This window comes from Engystomops pustulosus, chromosome 1 (genome assembly GCF_040894005.1).
Source record: "Engystomops pustulosus chromosome 1, aEngPut4.maternal, whole genome shotgun sequence".
NCBI classification, from domain to species: domain Eukaryota; kingdom Metazoa; phylum Chordata; class Amphibia; order Anura; family Leptodactylidae; genus Engystomops; species Engystomops pustulosus.
The window spans coordinates 147,309,978-147,332,407 of NC_092411.1; the positions used below are offsets into that span (position 1 = coordinate 147,309,978).

The 22,430-nt window shown below is 40.7% G+C and overlaps 1 protein-coding gene across 2 annotated transcripts in view; it reads left to right on the forward strand.

The window, feature by feature from the left end:
• Nucleotides 1–22,430, forward strand: part of HOMER3 (homer scaffold protein 3) — a 109,117-nt gene that overhangs the window by 80,294 nt on the left and 6,393 nt on the right. For both annotated transcript variants that reach the window (XM_072156241.1, XM_072156232.1), the window contains 4 exons: nucleotides 2,233–2,354; nucleotides 11,231–11,387; nucleotides 16,830–16,937; nucleotides 18,439–18,519. In XM_072156241.1, the coding sequence (XP_072012342.1) occupies nucleotides 2,233–2,354; nucleotides 11,231–11,387; nucleotides 16,830–16,937; nucleotides 18,439–18,519 (468 nt within the window). The remainder of the gene's footprint in view (nucleotides 1–2,232; nucleotides 2,355–11,230; nucleotides 11,388–16,829; nucleotides 16,938–18,438; nucleotides 18,520–22,430) is intronic.

Below are 22,430 nucleotides of genomic sequence, written 5' to 3' on the forward strand. Positions count from 1 at the left end.
TGGTGCTCAGACAACGGAACAAGTACATTAGATAGACAGAAGAAAGACCAAAACGCATCACTCACTTTCTTGTCTTTATTGAATGCAAAAATATACTGATCAGGGGGCTCACTCACGTGGACCTTAAAGAGCCGAAAAAAAACCTTCTGTGTAGTCTGTTGCACAAATCTTGAATAGGCTTGTCAGAACGCCCAAATACTGTTCAAAGAGTAGAGATAGGTAAAGACTGGCACTACAGGCTGTTAAAAAAACTTTCTTCTTTATTCCAAAACAATTAAAAAGAAGTAGTCATAGTGCATAATCCAAGAGACCTACACGTTTCTAACATAGGTATTAGTTCTTACTCATGGTCTTAAAGGTATCTGCAAAGACATTCATTTAAAAAAACAAATAACTGGTGAATGGAACCATATTGATTAGCGCATGCGCATAGTGTAGTGGCTTATAAGATACATATTGCATATTGATCAGATGTTGCAAGTAAACAGAAGTTAACCAGGTACTAAAGATACATTCACTCAAAATGTATTAATACAGGTACATTGTATCAGTTTTACTGTTCAAGCCACTAGGCATGTGTGTATCTAATATATCCATAGCATCTCCTGGTTATGAAGTTTATGAGTGCGATCCCCGCCCCTACTTGGAGCGGTAACCTTTTCAATGCCAGTGACCATAAGACTTTCAAGTCTGCGCTTCATCTAGCCGTGAAACGGTTACACCCATGTACATTCCCACAAATAAAAGGGCTGGTTGAGGCAGGAGTTTCACTATCAGCCTCCAAAACTAAAATGGCTTCAAATAACGGTCACTTCATGGCTAATTAGTATAACCTCCCCCTTTTTGTCACCTGCTTCTAACTCCTCCTTTTCCTAGCAACTGTTTCAGTCCTGTAAAACCCCTGTCATGTTGGCCTCTCATTATTTTCCACTTTTTATTATTATTATTAATTTATAGAGCACCACCTTTTTAAGTGATCAGTAAAAGACCTTAGTTTATGATGATTTCTGAAGGAAGTGGGCTTGTTCTTAGAGTATTTACAGAAGGATGGGGTTCAGTGGATAGGGCGCTATGCATCAATGTGATATATGATACAAGGAGTCCCGTCTCTTTGCATCATATTTTATATCACATTCAATATTGATTTGCATACATTTGCCAACTGTTTGTTATCCATGCGTCTATTCTTAAATGGGTTTGCCCGTGAAAGAAAATTCTCAAATTTCAATCCCCTAGTGATGAAAGATCATTTTTAAATCCTTACTTTACAATTTTACTCAGTTGTATTGCTGTTTTAGCTCCTATCACTCCCTAGGCTGGTCAGTGTTAAATTCCAGAGTGTGGGTGGGGCCTCGCTAAGTAGACAATTCATGATCCCTCTGTGCTATGAGATGTTGTGTGGTGATGATGTGGTTAGATTATAAGGGTACAGGTTTATATACACTTTTATTTAGCTTCTGAACATTTACTAGTATCTGACACATAGAAAAGAGAGATGAAGACATGTCAGAGAAAAAAAGATGATGAGATCCATGAGATACATATTACACATGACATTCTCATATCTGCTATCACAGCCATTACATACATTCATAATTACATACTGTATGCCTCCCTCTCCTTCCCCTGGATAAAGAACTTATCTGCCTGTAGCTTTACACTCCTCAACATGTGATTCGTTGCTTGCCGGCAGGAAGTTAGTATGTGTGTTAGCTCATCCTGGAATGCAAGGGTGAGGGCTAGAGGCAGAGAGCAGCTCAGCTCAGTGTAGTGTCAGACAGAAGAGCAAAATGTCATCCCTGACCCTAAACTCAGAAGATCCAGGGTTGGGTCCAAGGGCAACCAAAATTGTGTACATCAGGACTGATAGAGACAGGTTGTAACAAAAGTCAATTAGGGAATGTGTTATTTTGCTATCCTGAGTACATTAAGAATATTGTCTTTGTCTTTAATGGAAGAGTTTTATCAATCTGGTATCTGGTATCATGGGTGGTTGAAAATGGTTCAAATGAGGAGATGCGCTGCTTACTAATGAATTTGACACAGTCCATTAGTTGTGTGCGCTGTCCCTTAAAACAAACATATACCATTTGTCAGTTTTTCACTTTTGTTGACAAGACCCTTATTTTTTTGTACACATGTGAAACATATACTAAAAATAAGCCAATGATAAGAAGTTGTTTGTGAGTTAATTAAGGATCTTTAATGCTTATTTCATTTTACTCATTCTAGATAGTACCTTCTCCAATTATTAGTGCCAATGGACCAGGAGAAGATAAGCTCTTCAGGAGCCAGAGTGCAGAGATGGAGCTCAGTACCGAACGAGAGAGGGTTAAGAAGATGCTGTCAGAAGGGTAAATATTTACTGTATAAATATCTGTAAACATATATGTATGTTAAAATCATATAAATCGTATTAAATCTTATAAAAAGTAATAGGACATTAGCTACCTACATATGGTATATTCTCATCCAAAATTTTTACATATTACTTTTTGTCTGATATCAGACAGTAAGATTAGGAGGAGAGGGATTCTGCACAGATTAAAATAAATGAAGACGGGGGAGGGGGATGCAATTCTTGGACATTAAACGGCGCTTGAGGGCACGGCTGAGAGTGGTGGCCCTGGGCACCACTCACTTTTTTGATACACCACAATGGAAAAAATGGCTGGAGTGTCCAGGAATGGGAACAAAGGATTTGATTCGGAGATGGGAGAGAGTTTGCCCTGAGGGATAGTTGGAATTGGGAGGGAAAGGTAAATGGAGGTTGAAGGAGGTAGCTCTTTGGAAGAAGGATTATGGGGTACTTCTGGAGGAGCATGATACAGCCAGACCTGGGAGGGGGCAGTTGGGGGGGGGGGGATGATTATATGTTCAGAGCTAATGTTTCATCTATACAGTTGAACTTATGATATTTGTATATGTATGCTGTAATATACACTCACCGGCCACTTTATTAGGTACACCATGCTAGTAACGGGTTGGACCCCCTTTTGCCTTCAGAACTGCCTCAATTCTTCGTGGCATAGATTCAACAAGGTGCTGGAAGCATTCCTCAGAGATTTTGGTCCATATTGACATGATGGCATCACACAGTTGCCGCAGATTTGTCGGCTGCACATCCATGATGCAAATCTCCCGTTCCACCACATCCCAAAGATGCTCTATTGGATTGAGATCTGGTGACTGTGGAGGCCATTTGAGTACAGTGAACTCATTGTCATGTTCAAGAAACCAGTCTGAGATGATTCCAGCTTTATGACATGGCGCATTATCCTGCTGAAAGTAGCCATCAGATGTTGGGTACATTGTGCTCATAAAGGGATGGACATGGTCAGCAACAATACTCAGGTAGGCTGTGGCGTTGCAACGATGCTCAATTGGTACCAAGGGGCCCAAAGAGTGCCAAGAAAATATTCCCCACACCATGACACCACCACCACCAGCCTGAACCGTTGATACAAGGCAGGATGGATCCATGCTTTCATGTTGTTGACGCCAAATTCTGACCCTACCATCCGAATATCGCAGCAGAAATCGAGACTCATCAGACCAGGCAGCGTTTTTTCAATCTTCTACTGTCCAATTTCGATGAGCTTGTGCAAATTGTAGCCTCAGTTTCCTGTTCTTAGCTGAAAGGAGTGGCACCTGGTGTGGTCTTCTGCTGCTGTAGACCATCTGCCTCAAAGTTCGACATACTGTGCGTTCAGAGATGCTCTTCTGCCTACCTTGGTTGTAACGGGTGGCGATTTGAGTCACTGTTGCCTTTCTATCAGCTCGAACCAGTCTGCCCATTCTCCTCTGACCTCTGGCATCAACAAGGCATTTCCGCCCACAGAACTGCCGCTCACTGGATGTTTTTTCTTTTTCGGACCATTCTCTGTAAACCCTAGAGATGGTTGTGCGTGAAAATCCCAGTAGATGAGCAGTTTCTGAAATACTCAGACCAGCCCTTCTGGCACCAACAACCATGCCACGTTCAAAGGCACTCAAATCACCTTTCTTCCCCATACTGATGCTCGGTTTGAACTGCAGGAGATTGTCTTGACCATGTCTACATGACTAAATGCACTGAGTTGGCGCCATGTGATTGGCTGATTAGAAATTAAGTGTTAACGAGCAGTTGGACAGGTGTACCTAATAAAGTGGCCGGTGAGTGTATATACGCTTTAATAAAAGTTACCTGATTTAAAAAAAAAAATAAATGAAGACCATATTTCACCAGTCAATTTGTTTTGAAATTGAGCACTGGTGAGGGCCTAATTCTTTCTTCTTGGCGTAGTATTAGCATCAGTTCTGTCTACCCAGAAAACCTCTTTGAGGCTTCATGTAGATTTTTTTTTATGAAGAAAAGATAATCTTCACAGCCATTTTTTTAAGTGTATGGCATGTTTTGTTGTGTTTTCTCATTGGCTTTCCTACAGGCCAGCTGCATATGACACATAGCACACAATGTCCTGTGTGTTTTTTTGTGTGGAAGATCTGCTGATGCAGTACTTTTACAGTATATGGAATTATGAAAATCTCATTTACATGACCTAATTTTCCCACATGAAAATGGACATTCTATGCAGATTTTTAATTTTTTCTTTAATATTATTAGTTTATTTCTCCCACATGAAGATTCATATTGTGTAGCTGGACAAAAACCCATATAAAAATCTATCAAAAAGGAACAGTGGGGGTAATTTACTAAGGGCCCGAATCACGTTTTTCCGACGGGTTATCTGAATATTTCCGATTTGCGCCGATTTTCCCTGAATTGCCATGGGTTTTTGGCACACATGATCGGATTGTGGCACATTGGCGCTGGCATGCACGCGACGGAAATGGGGGGATTCGGAAAAACCGCAGCATTTAAAAAAAAAAGTGTCGCTTGACACGTACTTACCTGCACCTAGCGGAGGACGGGGGAACTTCAGTTCACTCTGACGGACTTCAGTGCAGCAGCGACACCTAGTGGACATCGGGGGAACTACCTTAGTGAATCCCGGGTAAGTAAGGTTCAGTAGGCCCAATATGTTAAAGAATTGTGTGCAAAAAGGAACACCACAGCATATTCCAACAGAACTCCCAGGACAAAGATGTGAACTACACCTATACTACACACCAATTTCTTAAATTAACACTCGTATTAATTGTTTAGTGGTTAATATTATTTCTGTAATGTGGATCGATTGTGATGGGTGTTCTACAATCTCATCCCTTGCCAGATTGTTGGCTGAGAATGATAGTGTTATAAACTACAAGAAATGAGGCACAGTGATTCATTATACATAGAGGTGGGAAAACAGAGGTGGGAGAATACGGGAGATTTAAACTGTGTGGGTGACTATGTCACAGGAAGGAAGGGGGTTGAACAGGGAGATGTTAAGAGGGATTACCAGGATGACTCCATAAATCGGAAAGTGCTGTGTACCACCCCCATTACTTTGGTGCTTTATTGACAAAGAGCCATGTACATTTTCTAAGTGAATTTTCTGTTCAATGGAGCAGAAGACTTTGTTTGGAAAAGACTTGTTTGATTTGTGAGTGTTGTAAGCTGCTGGAAACTGTCATTAGGTAGATAGGTCAAAATCTGATGACAGATTCCCTTTAATGGTCTTTAGGAGTCAGAGGGCTGCCATAACATGTAAGAACAGGGCCACATAGGAATGGGGGCATACAGGAGTCCTAGTATATAGGAGTGAGAGCAAAATGGAGTCAGGATTTATAGGAGTGAGGTATTAGGATAATCATAGTATACAGCAGTGATGGCGAACCTTTTAGAGACCGAGTGCCCAAAATGCAACCCAAACCCATCTGACTTGAAGTGAAGTGCCAACACAAAAATTTAACTAGAATAACAAGGTTTTAATTGAGAAAACGAGCCATAGAGAGACGCCCCCCATATACGTAATATAGAATAAAATTCATACAGCTTGTCACCATGTAGTATAAAATTCATACAGAATGCCGCCATGTAGTATAAAATGCATACAGCTTATCGCCATGTAGTATAAAATACATACAGAATATATATATATATACATATATATATATATATATATATATATGTATACATATATAAACACCTACATATACACATCACATACATAAACACCTACATATACACATCACATACATATACACCCACATATGCACATCACATACATATACACATCACATACATATACACATACATATACACATTACATACATATACACATACATATACACATTACACATACATATACACATTACATACATATACACATACATATACTCATTACATACATATACACATACATATACTCATTACATACATATACATATTACATACATATACACAGATAAACTTACTTTATTTTTCTACAGGAAGGTTCTCCAGGAATGCATGCAGGTTACGCTGTATGCATTCTCCACTCCCACCTGGAGCGGAGGAGAGGGGGGCCACGGAGCGGAGGAGAGGGGGGCCACGGAGCGGAAGAGAGGGGGGCCACGGAGCGGAAGAGAGGGGGGCCACGGAGCGGAAGAGAGGGGGGCCACGGAGCGGAAGAGAGGGGGGCTACTGAGCGGAGGAGAGGGGGCTACGGAGCGGAGGAGAGGGGGGCTACGGAGCGGTAGAGAGGGGGGCTACGGAGCGGAGGAGAGGGGGGCTACGGAGTGCGGAGCGGACCGGGACAGAGCAGAGCGGAGCGAACCGGGAGGGAGCAGAGCGGGGCGAACCGGGAGGGAGCAGAGCGGAGCGGCCCGGGATAATTACTGCGCATGCGCGGTTTCTATGGGAGCGACTGAAACTTTCAGCGCTTCCCAAGTTATCACGCATGCGCAAAAACTCTGCGGTTCTGTCTATGGAGCGGCGCGTAGTTCCGCCGCTCGCATAGACAAATTTTTACGGCCAGCGGGCAGAGGCTTACCGGCGACGGTACGCGTGCCAACAGAAACGGCTTTGCGTGCCGTCTGGCACGCGTGCCATAGGTTCGCCATCACTGGTATAGAGGAACGGGAGCACAAAGGGACTATAGGAATGGGGAAACACATGTTAATAGTCTCCAGGAGTGAGATGTTGTTCACTGTTAATGAATATCACTATTATCATTGTCGAGTATAAATCAGCCTTTAATGTGCCCGTTGCTGTAACTACACCCCTGTTCATGTATAACTTGTCATACATACTGTCTGGTATACACGTGGTCTGCTTTAGAAAAAAAACAAGATAAAGAAAGGGAGTGAGGATAAGGATGAGTGCAGTGATTCTAGGAAAAAGCACAGCAAAGTTGGCCCACAAGGACATATAAAGAAATGCACAGTCTCATCTTTTATACTCCTCTGTTTATTTGTATTATTTTTCTGACAAGTCCTTGCTGCATCTTCTATAAATGCTGTAAATGGATTTAAAGGCATTAGGACCACAATACACAAGTATTCTGCAGGCAGGAACACAAAGTACATATATGTAAACAGCATGCATGCTTCACTGCAAGCATGGGCAGCACAATTGTTCTTTTTTACATGTTTCATAAACTATAACAACTTGAACAAATTTGGCAGTGTGGAAAGGCATATTATCCTGACAAAAGAGGACACTGCTCTTCAGTGTCTGACAAAGAAATACCCACCCGAATACCCGAACATAGTACATTGCCTGAGATATGACAGAATGCTGCTCCTGCTCTATAACACGCTGTTTGCAGGTTACACCTTATTTTTATGGTGACAGCGCTTCTATAAAATTAATTTATTTTTTCCTTTTTTTAACAGTTTTTTTTCTGTTTTGCTGCTTGTGTAATTGCTCTTGTGTGATCTAGACTAGGTTCTAGGACAACAATAGGAATTAATTAGACCCTTGCCACTTCTCTCCTGTTGGGACAATTATGGGTATATTTAAAAGTAGGAATTATATAGTATGATTTGTTTTATATAATTATTAAACAAGAGGTACACTTCAAAGGAAATCAAGCATGGATAAACTAGGGTAACTTACTCATAGATCCAGGCACAGTGACTGTGATGTTTTGTTTTACATTTGTTATTCATCGCCGCCTTCTTTCTTAAATCAACTTTTACAAGTATGCTAATGAGCCAGAAGGGCTATGAGGGTTGTTAACAGAGCCTCTTCGTGCTGTAGCTTTACAGGCTGTTACAGTGTGCAAGGAGCACTTCCTCTGTGTGCTGAAACTTTATTTGCTGCAGTGAGATTACATGAGGGGAAGACAATCTAACAGCCTGTGAATCTGCAGCACGGAGGGGCTTTGAAAACTGCCCCAGTAGCCTTTCAGGCTTAGTAGCATAATTTTAAAAGTTGATTCTAGAAGGAAGGAGGCCAAGGATAACAAATATAAGAATATTACCACAGTCACAATGCCTGGTTGTAGGAGTAAATGTCCCTGGTTTATCCCTTGATTTTAATGGTAGATTTAATATAACAAGATTTTGGGATTCCATAGCAAGAAAGCAAGATGATTATAATTTATAATTCATCATTGGCAGCATTTACAAGACTAAGGACAACCCAATTGCTTGAAACATGCAAATCTTGTAGGTGTCTCAAGATGGATTTGTGTTTTTAATGGAACCGTAATGAGAAGGGAATTTTTTAAGACGTACAATGATCAAACATCTTCTAGTCATGTTACTGTTTAGAATACTCTTATTAGATTGTATAGTGGTATGATTCTCCAGTATACCTTGCTATGAAAATGACTTTTCAGCACAAGGCAGATTAAACATTGCTGAAAGAATAACTGTAGATTTGCAGAGACACTAATAATTTTAAATTACTGAAAATGTGTTAGTATAACCCAGATTTAAGACTTAGATCCCCCTCCATCTGCCACAAGCCAATTAAAATACACAGTAATTGCAGAAGACTGCAACACATTTTACAGAGAACTCAGCCACACTCATATCTTTATAAGCTCTGCACATTTTTTCTCTGAATATTAACCCATTTTAAACTTTACAATAGTAGCTAATGAAATGGCTTTCAATGGACTTCAAAGGTCGGGTCAAAGATTTTACCTTATGGGAATGATTAGTGTGCAGAAACCTCTGTATATCACTTGGATTTCTGATTAAAGATTACAAAAGTCTTATCATTTCCATTCCGGTTTCTAGAGATTTGTAGCCTGCACATAAACATCTCAACTTTGATTTAAAATCATGACTTCACAAATATTTAACCCTATATGGTTTTATACTGTATAAGGCAGTGTTGGCGAACCTATGGCACGGGTGCCAGAGGTGGCACTCTGAGCCCTCTCAGTGGGCACTCAGGCTGTTGCCCCAGCTTAGAATTCACCAAACAGGACTTGAGGGATCCTACTGCAGGCCCAGGTAGCCCTGGACGTGAACCACCCTGGGTCTATCTGAGACTGCAGGAAGAGAAGGTGTGGACAGGGTCAGATTATCATTGGAGCCACTGAAGCTCCTGCTCTTGGCCACACAATTCTTCCTGTTCAGTTGGTTGTCAAGGGAAGTTCCAATAGCAATCTGAATTTTCCAACTTTCTGTCAACGATATTGGTGTCCTCCGGACCGGTGAAATCTGCATATAGCTGTATAGCACGGAGCAAGAAGATTTTAATAATGTAATGCTAGAATTGCTGTGTTGGCACTTTGCAATAAATAAGTGGGTCGGGTGTGCATTTTGGGCACTCTGGTATAAGGCATTACGTTTTTTAAAGAGCTTAATACGGTGCCGATTTCAAACCTATATGTTTGTATAACCAGAATATTATACACTGTGTGCTGTTGAAATTATTAGTATTTCGTTTTTATTTTCATTTTAAGTACTGTTTATATACTCAAGTATAAGCCGATCTGAGAATGAACTGAGGTACCTAATTTTACCCCCAAAAAAACTGGAAAAGCCCCCAGTAGTATTTAGCCAGCCAGTCCCCAGTAGTATATAGCCAGCCAGTTCCCAGTAGTATATAGCCAGCCAGTCCTGAGTAGTATATAGCCAGTCCCCAGTAGTCTATAGCCAGCCAGCCCCCAGTAGTATATAGCCAGCAAGCCCCCAGTAGTATATAGCCAGCAAGCCCCCAGTTGTATGTAGCCAGCCAACCCCCAGTTGTATATAGCCAGCCATCCCCCAGTGGTATAGAACCAGCCAGCCCCCAGTTCTATATAGCCCGCCAGTCCCCAGTAGTTTATAGCCAGCCCTTAGCGGTATGTAGCCAGCCAGCCCCCACTAGTATATAGCCTGCCAGCTCCCAGTAGTATATAGCCAGCCCCCAGTAGTATATATCCAGACAGCCCCCAGTAGTATGTAGCCAGCCAGTCTCCGGTAGTATATAGCCAGCCAGTTCCCGGTAGTATATAGCCAGCCCCCAGTGGTATGTAGCCAGCCAGCCCCCAGTAGTATATAGCCAGCCCCCAGTAGCATATAGCCAGCCAGTCCCCAGTAGTATATAGCCAGCCAGTCCCCAGTAGTATATAGCCAGCCCCCAGTGGTATGTAGCCAGCCAGCCCCCAGTAGTATATAGCCAGCCCCCAGTAGCATATAGCCAGCCAGTCCCCAGTAGTATATAGCCAGGAAGTCCCCAGTAGTATATAGCCAGCCAGGAAAATCTCAAGCTGTCAGTCCGGAAGATCCAATATGCGACTCCTCCCCCGCCACCACCAAGGGATAAAAATGGTGGTGCCCTAGGCTACTGCCTACCTCTGCCTTCCCTTATTCCCAGCCCAGGAAGGCAGTGTAAGGTAGTTGCCTAACACCAGATCTTTGTCAAAGACCCCATGACAAAATGATCACACAAATCTATGTCAAAGAACCCTTGTAATTGAAAAGCACATCAGGGTGTATGTCAGCCTGTTGTACCAAGCAGTAATTATATTGTAAGTTTAGGTGTTGTATTTTTGAACAGTGACTCATACCATTAGGGTTATCACTTGTATACTGTTACTAATTATGTAATTACTAATTATGTAGATACCAATATTTGCTGCTATTATCAGCTTTTGTAATTTGCTATTGCTGCCCTTATTGTGACTCTGTTACTAACGAGTCTCCATTCACACTTGTGCTCTGTGAACATCATTTGTGATTTTTGTATTCATTAATGGTCTAGTTTCCTTATGGTTTAGCCTTTCTGTTTTGTGGTGATAGGTGTATAGTATATTGAGAGGACATAGGTTTGGTCCTACTATTGACACTCGTCTGTTGTCTAGAATCTGTCATGAATCACAATTTTCAGTTTCATATACATGTGACATGACTTTTGAATGTATCTATTTACCAGATCAGTGTGTGAGGTGCAATGGGAGGCCGAGTTTTTCAGTCTTCAGGACAACAACAATAAACTGGTTGCCGCTTTGAGGGAAGCAAATGCCAATGTAGAAAAATGGAAGAAGCAGCTGGCTGGATATCAAGAAGAAGCAGAAAGATTACGACAAAGGGTATGGACATCAAACAATTGCAATAAATATGTTATGCTTGAAACATATGTTTAGTGTTTCCCGCCACTGCACTGCCTAATTATTGTACTACTAATACTGCGCATGGAGTCGGGAAAGGGATCGAAATGGTGGTAAACACATTAGATGTCATGAGCTGAATGAAAGAGGTGTTTATTTTTCTCTGCTGCCACTAGTAAAAATTAAAGCAAATAATTTACAGTACAGGCAGTCCCCGGGTTACATACAAGATAGGATCTGTAGGTTTGTTCTTAAGTTGAATTTGTATGTAAGTCGGAACTGTATATTTTATCATTGTAATCCCAGCCAGAACTTTTTTGGTCTCTGTGACATTTGGATTTTAAAAATGTTGGGTTCATTACAGACACCTTTGATAACTGTTACAGCTGTTTATTGTAGCCTAGGACTAAAGTACAATAAATTACCAATATCCAGAGGTCAGTTTGTAACTAGGGGCCGTATGTAAGTCCGCCTGTATAGTATTTAAAAGTTTAAAAAAGAAAATACCACACTGGCCATTCCTTTTACTGCCTGCTACAATACTTAACTTATTCCCCAGAGGAAAGTAGAAATTTAAAAACTTTTATTTTACCACCAAATACACCTTAATACAGCCTTGTATGTAGAAAAATAAGGATGTTTGTCCCCTGAAAAATTAAAAACCCAAAATACATTAAAATTGTGCTATTAAAATATCTAACTTAACTGGTGAATAAAAACGCCCAGGGGCGCACCTGCTATGAAGCGAGTTGATAATCTCACCTCAGGGGGCGCGCCTACTGCTGAATGAGGGGGCTACAGCGGGCTCCAGACTGCCGGCCGACATAAGCTCCCGCCCACTGGCACATGCTCCGGCCGGCACATCCCCCCGCAAGCCGGACATCCACCCGCCTGCCGGCCAACACATGTACCCTCCCCCCGGCCGGCACATCCACCCTTCTTCCGGCTGGCATGTCCCCCGTGACCCCCAGCCTGCACTGCTGCGCGGCACTTTCCCATGACCGCCGGCGGCACATCGCCCACCTGCCAGCGGGCACGTGCACTTCCGAAACTTCTCCATGGCCGCAGCCCCACATGTCCGCTCCGGTCACACCCCCCCCCCACTCCTGTCCCCCCTGGCTCCAGCCCTCCGCCAGAGGACAAGGACCGTAAAAGAAGAAAAGAGTAAGGTAACTTCTATTTATGTATGTATAAGTATGTATAGATGTGTGTATATATATGTACAAGTATGTATGGATATGTACGTACAGATGTGTGGGCATATATATATATATATATATATATATATATATATAAATATATATATATATATACACACACACACACAGATATTCTGTATATGATATATGTATGTGTGTGTATATTTGCTGTATGTGCAGTGTGTGTATATATGCTGTAAGTATATGCAGTGTTGGTGATATTTATCAGGGCTTCTGTGGCATAGAATACCTGAAATAATTGCAAATTTTAGTTTTATACTACATGGCGGCACAATGTATGCATTTTATACTACATGGCTGTAACCTGTATGCATTTTATACTAATTGGCGGCATGCTGTATGCATTTTATACTACATGGCGGTACACTGTATGCATTTTTAATTACTTGGTGGTACTCTGTATGCATTTTATACTACATTGCGGTACACTGTATGCATTTTATATTACTTGGCGGTACTCTGTATGCATTTTGTACTACATGGCAGTACACTGTTTGAATTTTATATTACTTGACGGTATGCATTTTATACTACATGGCGGTATGCTGTATGCATTTTAAACTACACGGCGACACACTGTATGCATTTCATAATACATGGCGGTATGATGTATGCATTTCATAATACATGGCGGCATGCTGTATGCATTTTATAAAACATGGCGGTATGCTGTATGCATTTCATAATACATGGCGGCATGCTGTATGCATTTTATAAAACATGGCGGTATGCTGTATGCATTTTATAATACATGGCGGCACGCTATATCTATTTTCTATGCTGTATATGATAAATTACATATATGGGGGGGGGGGGGTCTCTCTATGGCTCGCCTCGGGCATCAGAAAAGCTTGGTTCACCCCTGAAAACGCCCACATAGAATTTAAAATGTTATGAATTTTAAAAGGTAAAAAAAAATTACAAAAAGTGCTTGGACATCTTGGTCCTAAACAGGCTGGTCACTACTGTTACATGAGTCAGTAATCACTTGTCTTCACATAGTCTTACAGCTGGTAACCATAGTGTATGTGGAGTAATTGTAGGTGTTCTAAAATACAGCCTGTACCTTGACAAGTGTTTATGTGTCAATCAGGCTGCCAGCACTAACAATGGAGTAACAAGTTAATCTGGACTATTTCAGGCATGAGAAAGAGTGGACTAGCAGCGGACAAACCAATGAATCTTTCTGATTTAGTTTTTAATGTCAAAATTACCTGCCGCTGTAATTCCAAACATACTCCCCCATCCTGTCAGTGCTTTACATGAGAGGCTATACAATGTCATACATTTTATACATTTTAATATGTAATATTTTTTAATAAAACATAAAACCACCCTGCGGCCAAAAAGAGAAATTGCTATCAAAGAGGTTGTTATAACATTAAATATCATGGTTATTGTATAGATCATAAGTGCAAGGTGATAACTAAGAATGGTTGTACTCTATAGAAAAAAAGGACTTCCTCATCACAAGCTTAAAATTCACAATGTTATACGTCCTGGCCTAAGGCTGCGGTCACACGTGGTGTTTTGAACCCGTTTTTGGCCCGTTTGTAAACAGTCCTTTAGAAAACGCATGTGTTTTTGAAAAATACATGCGCTTTTTGAAAATTAAGCGGTTTTTGTCTGGTTTTCCCAATCATCTTAATTAAAACCAGTCAAAAACGCATGCGTTTTTTAACGGACTGCTTGAAAAGGGGTTCAAAACGCCACGTGTGACCGCAGCCTAAGTTTTCCTGTACGTAGTGCTTTCCAGCAAGGTAAATTCATAAGAATTGCTATGGATTGAGTGTGTTTTTAGGGGACATGGTGAGTAGGGTGGCTGGTTTTATTTAGAAAAAGAGAAGTCCACAGAACTATGACATGAATCCAAGAAAGCCATTCCGGGATCTTTCTCACCAGTCCCTTCCACCTCTTTTTTTGTGTTGCACTTGATCCTGCACTGCCATTTTCCCCCCTCCCCCCCCCTTTTTTTTCTCCTACTCTGCATGATAATTTGCCAAAACGATGACCATACGATCTACCATTTACTATCTGGTGGCTACAACTTGTGCCAATGGGAGTATTTGCACTCACCTAGTGAACCACGAGGGGTCTTATAACTATACTTTTATTTTTCCCTATAGTGTCCCTACAGGACCACCAGGGATTAGAAAACATGGATCTTTCCTTTCCCCGGATCACAGGGGTTAATAACTATGCCGCTTCCCCATATATGTGGTTGTTCATTATATCATCTTACTATTACCTGCATACTCCGTGCTGTGCCAGTAGCCTCCCCCTCTGATATAATTGTTGGTATTATATACCCAATCTGGCTATACGTCTGTTACATTCAGCGATCTGCACCCGCCTTGTTTACTTATGACGTGAGCCATCTCCTTGACTACAGGACAAGTCTGCGCATGCGCAATGAGGCATCGTTGTGCTTGCGTTCCAATCATGCGTGTCAAGCACCTCCAGACACCGGCGTGCCAAGCCAAACTTCCGAACAGTGGCAGTGACGAACGGATCGCTTTCCCCTTTTTTTGCACACTGCTTGTGGACGAGGTGGTGAGACACCCGGACTGTTTTTAAATATATTTGATTAACTTTACTTTTATCCACTTAGCACTTTACCGACATTGCTACACTAGGTGTTAAGCACCAGTCAATTTAGACACTATGTAGGCACATGCACTTTAATATGCTGTATGTAACACATGTTATTATGAATTTAAGTATTTTTATCTGATGTTCACTATGTAATTTCAATATGATGATGTAATATGCTAATTAGGGGGTGGGAACAAATGTATCACATGATCACCCGAATGGGGTATATATGTATGATGTACACTCTGGTTTTATTTAGAGCCACAACTTAACCACAATGTGATTGTTTAGGTTCGAAACACTGCAGATTTCTTTAACAACCTTTCAAGGCCTTTGGTATGAAAAATATTCCTTTGAGAACATCTAATTATCTTATAATTCTTCATGAAGTGTACTGTTTTTGAGCAAGCAGAGGATTGTCGATGCATGGGAAGGCAAGGAACACATATATGGTACAATGTGCTAGGAGAGTGGAATGGACAGGGGTACAATGTATGCAAATAGAGACTGCTCTGGGTTAGAGTGCAGATATTTTGTACAAGAGGTGTTTTGAGATGAATATTATGGCTTTACAGAAAGAAGGTGTATAGTTAAGACTCCCTACTTAGCGAGCGAGAAGTGTGAGAAAAACCAATACCTACTCTAATAAACCATTACAATAAGTAAAATGTCTTTACATCAATATAATATATAATATTACTTTTTCTCTTTACCTATTATGGAAAGACTTTCTGTTCAGTCTTATGTTACCATGAACCCGTATATATTTTATATATCTTTTTTTAACTGCTGCTTGAGATTGTGTCTAAATGTTGCAGTTAAAAAACTGCATCTCAACTGCATAGTAATTAATTTTGAAGTGGTTTTTAGTACCGTTTCTTAATTTAGCAGGTGAACAGGTGAATTTTAAAGATTTACCTGTTACCTGTTACACCTAAAACCACATCAAAACTGATCGCAATGCAGTTTTAACTGCAATGTATGAATGCACCCTGAAAGTCACTAACTGAACAGATGAATGTTCAATAACAGGTTTGTCCTTAATAATATGTCACGGGTGCTTAACAATTTAGTGTTTATTATTACAATTTATTGTTAATTGACATGAATTATTGTATGGGGAATGGACGTATTCCAAGTACAGACGGTCCCCTACTTAAGAACACTCGACTTACATACGAACCCTAGTTACAAACGGACCTCTGGATATTGGTAATTTATTGTATTTTAGTCCTAGGCTACAATGATCAGCTGTAGCAGTTATAAATGATGTCTGTAATGAAACTTTATTGTTAATCCTGATTCTTATGACAACCCAACATTTTTAAAATCCAGTTGTCACAGAGACCAAAAAGTTGTGCAGGGACCAGGTAAGTAAATATGCCCCGATAACCATTGCTCAGGTAGCACTGTGAAAGAGTGTTAATGCTTCATGTAACTACTTACTGACAGAACTTTCAATATAACTGTTATATAGGAAGTTATTTGTTTTATTTATCTTTAACTATTCTGTTATTCCAAATTTGAACCTCAGATTTTGATTACCTAATTAAGTGAAAAGTAGCATATGCATCCAAGGGAAAGACCATTTTTATTCACTATTATATAGGTCGGAGAGTTGGAGACTCAGTCTACAACAGTGACAACCACAGATCAGGATAATGAGCACTCTGAACGACTTCAAGAGCTTGAGACACTGCTTAAGAACAAGGAAGAGGTAATTAAAAGAGTTGTATATGTCACTTTATTTGCATGTAAATGTACTATTTTTGCAGGACTGAATGAGCACAATTGTTAAATAGATGCTTTTTCTTAAGTACAAAATTAAGTTTCATTCTCAAGTTCTCATTAAAACTTTCCACTATTTTGCTGTTGACTCTGCGTAGATCTTGCCCAAAAAAGCTTGCCCTGTTGTTTTGAACAAAAATCTAGCAGGGTACTACTCCTGATTCTTTCAGTCCCCTCTACTGCACACTCTTTTCTCTTAGTGTTATAGATACCAAAAAGGAAGAAGGTTGTACATTGATCAAAACCAGTACAAACTGCACTATGTGCAGTTTGTCTGTGAAGTCTGTGTCCCTGTACATCCCCGACAGAGTACACAAACTTTTTTGGTGCACCTTTAACATGGGGCATGCAACATGGACTCAGACTCTGCATGTAAAATGTGGTGCACGGTCCAACTGTACACGCCTTTTTACCTGTAGAAATTTGTGTGGCTTTGGGTATATTGCAGCCGCAACCCAAATGTGTCACGTGCAACACATATGTGGTGCTGACACTTCTTAAATACATGTGCAAGCAGCACATAAAAGAATGGGCAAAGTCCAACAGTAAAATGGTGCAAGGGGTTTAGTAAATGAGGCCCACAGTTTCTTCTAAAGGGCAGATCACACAGGCTGCAGAGCAGGGTAATGCACACACTAATCTTGGGACCCACAGAATTCGCCATTTATTTCTGCAAGAAAAATATGAAACTAGGAAAAATAATAAAGAAATACTATATATACACACAAGTATAAGCAGACCCGAGCATAAGTTGAGGCACCTAATTCTCTTTATTTTTTGTGCCTAAATTTGTTACTTTCCACTCTTTTTTTTTTCCCACACTTTTTTCAGTGTTGCACTTGATATCTTGGACGTATAAAAAAAGTCACAATTTTGTCGAAAATCCTGGTTAAAAACTTTAGAAGAGGTTGCAGAAGATTTTGCGACTTTTGTGCAACTTTTTAATTAAAATATGCAAAAAACCCACAGATACAGCTGCCTTATATATCTACCTCTAAGATAAATCAAACAAGTCCAAAACCCAGAAAAACCAAGAAAAGATATCCACAAATGTCCTGACTAAAGATAAATAACCCCCATAGACTTGAGTATAAGTCTAGGGTGGAAAATGCATTGGTCACAGCCTCCCCTCACTAATGAAATGTCCCATGTTACAGCCCCCACTAATGAAATTCCCCATCGGCTCCTCTTCCCTTTTGTCTTCACCAAGGCAGAGATGCGTCCATCTACTATTATGTCAATGTGTGGGCAGGTAAGAGTTCACAGACCCGATTCCACCAGCCCTATACAGTAAGGATACCGAAAACAAAAGTTATAAGTAGTTGCTTATAATTGAACAATTGATACGAGAATAGGTGCAAACAGCTAAATTGAATCATGTAACTGTTATGGCAACATATTTCTTTATTAATGTTTTTCTTTGGTTGTAGGAGATTCTTCAATTGAAAGGACAGAGACCTGATCTTACAGAGCTGGAGAATGAAAGAGATGAGCTACTACAGAAACTCCAAGTAAGAATATGTTCCATACCAGTGAACCTTTATAGTGTTTTGCATACACTTAGTTGTAAGTTTCTTGGAGTAACAAGTATACGACATGGAATAAATTTTAAACAGTTCCTAGTAAGAGCTAAGACAATTCATCAAAAACGAAATCAATAAGCGTTTTTAAGGCTTTGGAATGTAGTTTATGCAATGAATGGGAATCAAGCCTGCAATAAGGTCACGTCACCACACTGTAGATTGAACTGTTTTGGCCCTCTCCACTGTACATTGTACAATCCCAGGCAGCTGATTGCTGTTGAGGGCCTAACTATAGGATAACCCTTCAACACTTTTTTTTCCTATAGAACCCTTTTAATGGAATACATCACAGTATAACATAGAGACAATTAATCTTCAGTCTTCAGGATTATCAAGTTAGTTAAGAAGTATAACTGATGTGTGAATCAATTTTACCAGTCATGCTGCAAATGAAAGTTCCTTCAGAGAGAGGGTGATAACATTGCATTATCTACAAATACATCTCATTACTTAGAATACACCTGTTGGATTGTTGAAAATCAACACATTCCTGTATTATCCAACAAGACCCAATTGAATAACATCTCTTCAACAGTTATTGTGGCAAAATTTTGCATGATACAAGTATCAGTTGATACAACCAACATAATTTTGTTTATGCTTCTTTTATTGAAAATTTATTTTTAAAAAAATAAATAAATAATGGGGCACATTTATGAAGCTGTCTGAAAGTCAGAGTATTTCTAATTGCCCATGGCAACCAATCATAGCTCCCCTTTAAAATATTCATGAGCACTGGTAAAATGAAAGCTAATCTGTGATTGGTTGACATTGGCATCTAGAAATATGCTGACTTTCAGACAGCTTGATAAATCTGCCCCAATGTGTTTTACTGAGTAATTTTTAAGAATTTTCTTTATAATAAAAAGTTGTTTTTGCCATGACTCCATAAATGGTGCTGTGTTTCTTTTATATAGCATTTAAATTTTCAACCAGCAGATACCCTGGTACAAACATCAGCACACGTGGTATTTGCTCATTACGGTCGTGCCTTCCAAATCTATCTCATCTCCCACTGATGGTCTGTCTTCTTCACAGAAGAGATCAGGTTCAAACTAACGCACAATGGGGCACATTTACTTACCCGGTCCAGTCGCGATCCAGCGGCGGGTTCTCCGGCGCTGATTCGGGTTCTGCCGGGATTCACTAAGGTCCGTGCGCCGATATTCACCAGGTGTCGCTGCTGCGCCGAGGTCCGCCGGAGTTCACCTGCTTTTTTCTGGTGTATGTGAGTGCTTGATCTTGCGACACAAATGGCTTTTTAAATTCTGCGTTTTTTCCGAATCATTCGGGTTGTCCGGTGGCCACGCCCCCCGATTTCTGTCGCGCCAAAGTCGGCGCGATTGCGCCAAAAATCGATCGCGTGCGCCACAATCCCGTGAAATACAGCGCAAAGCGGAAATATTCTGAAAAAACCCGACGGATTCGCGGCTGCGGACCCTTAGTAAATGTGCACCAATGTTTTTTTTTGGAAGAGTCGTAAAATGCCATTGTGCTACATAATCCAGCGTGACGGGTTTGGTGGTGGGTTGGTGATACTTTGGGAAGGCATATCATGAAAGGGTCACACAAACCTCTATTTCATAGCGATGACTACCGTCTTGTCCTTAGATAAAATCCTCCAGTTTCCTCCCACACTCCAGAAAAAAAAAACATACTGGTAGGTTGATTAGATTGAGAGTCCCATTGGGAACAGGGACTGATTTGGGAAGCTCTGAGTAGTGCTGCATAATCTGTGTGCGCTAGATAAATAAAGGATTATTGTTATTATTACAACAACGGATCAGACATGTTGATTTCTGACCAACTCAATCTTCGTTTCATTGAGGGATGCTGGGGTACTTCTTTTTTTTTTAAATCCACTCTTTTTTATTAAACGTTTTTTCAGTTTACAACAAACATTATAAAACAAATACCCCACCCTCCAGAGACCGTACAGCATGCAAGGATCTTATTTACATACAGTTTACATTATACATTATGTGATGGGGTTATCATTGTATACAAAAGCAGACCAAAGCCATGACTTCCAATGACATTCACATCAATAAAGCTTATGATGGACAGTTTCCGTTTGCAATAATTACACCATGGGGCACATTTACTTACCCGGTCCAGTCGCGATCCAGCGGTGGGTTCTCCGACGCTGATTCGGGTTCTGCTGGGATTCACTAAGGTCCGTGCGCCGATATTCACCAGGTGTCGCTGCTGCGCCGAGGTCCGCTGGAGTTCACCTGCTTTTTTCTGGTGTATGTGAGTGCTTGATCTTGCGACACAAATGGCTTTTTAAATTCTGCGGTTTTTCCGAATCATTCGGGTTGTCCGGTGGCCACGCCCCCCGATTTCTGTCGTGCGAAAGTCGGCGCGATTGCGCCAAAAATCGATCGCGTGCGCCACAATTCCGTGAAATACAGCGCAAAGAGGAAATATTCGGGAAAAACCCGACGGATTCGCGGCTGCGGACCCTTAGTAAATGTGCCCCCATGTCTTTCATACCGTGTCTTATAAAGTGTTAAACGGGTTCCTGTGAAGGTGCACAGATGGGAGTCCCGGCGAGTCGCTTTTCGGCCTTTCTCTTAATGTATACCCCCCTCTCTAGCCTAATTATCCTGTTCATTTTATTAATAAATTCCTGTTTAGTAGGAGGAGCAGCCTGTATCCAGTGATACGCAATCAGTTTTCTCGCTTGGTACAACATACGGGCAATGCCCAGTCGAGGTCCCCTTTCATCTGTTACCTCATCTACCCAACCCAAAATGCAGACCATAGGAGTGGCAGGGACCTGCACATCATATGGGGTACTTCTAATATCTTTCAGCCACCTGACCCTGGCATCATCTTCCATTTTTACAGAGGCTGTAATAGATATTGCAGATGTGTAATGGCACATCTATAATGAAGTTGTTTATCTTCATTTTGATCTTCTGGATAGAAGCATAGTACACCGGTCTACACTCATCTAACAATGCAAGTGATGCAAGTGTGAAGAGAATCTAATAAGCACTCCATCACATAAGCACTAAGGGATGCAGGAAATGTTACATAATAATATTTTCTATTATACACTGCATGATAATTAGCCTTATAATAAACTTTGGTATCCAAAGAAGGTAGTTATGCTGAATGTTGCTGTCCTTGTGCTATAAGCAGTCTCATTGTGAAAACAAAATACTACATTTTACTAAATCTGTATATCAGACTGTAAATTAACATATAAATAAATACATTCAATTATCCCTATATATACACACTGCAAGAGACAGTAGAGCTACGTGTAATACCTTGCTGTATGTTCTGTACACTATATATGTAGTTCTCCTTTGCTACATGTGGGTATTTTTCCGTGTGGATTCTCTTTGTCAGCGTGCTGCACGTTGCCATGGAAATGCTTTGCCCTGGTGCTTTGTTGAAGGATACACAGTTGGCTCCCTGTTATTGTAGCTTCTAGGGAGGGAAAAGTCATTGGATAAAGGAGCAGTTTACTTTATTCTTCCTGCATCATGATCTCTCTAAAAAGCAGAATTGTTCTAGAACATAGAACTATAAGAAATATGTATGTGCACTGGAGCAAACCAAAGGGAATATGGAAGACTGTATATGCATCTGTGCCCCAAGGGAATTTCCATTTGTATACACTGTCTACACATCCCTGCTGTGAAAGATCAAAATGACTATTTTCATTCTGTAGAAATATGGCAGCAATGCCTCCCTGGCTTGTGCAGAGCAAACATTTTTTGCCCTAGCCCTAGTTAAATCCCCATTGTGATTCCATTGCAGTCATATTCACAGGACATATTGAGACAGACATCACAGTACTAGACTAGATTTGTCAGAATTGA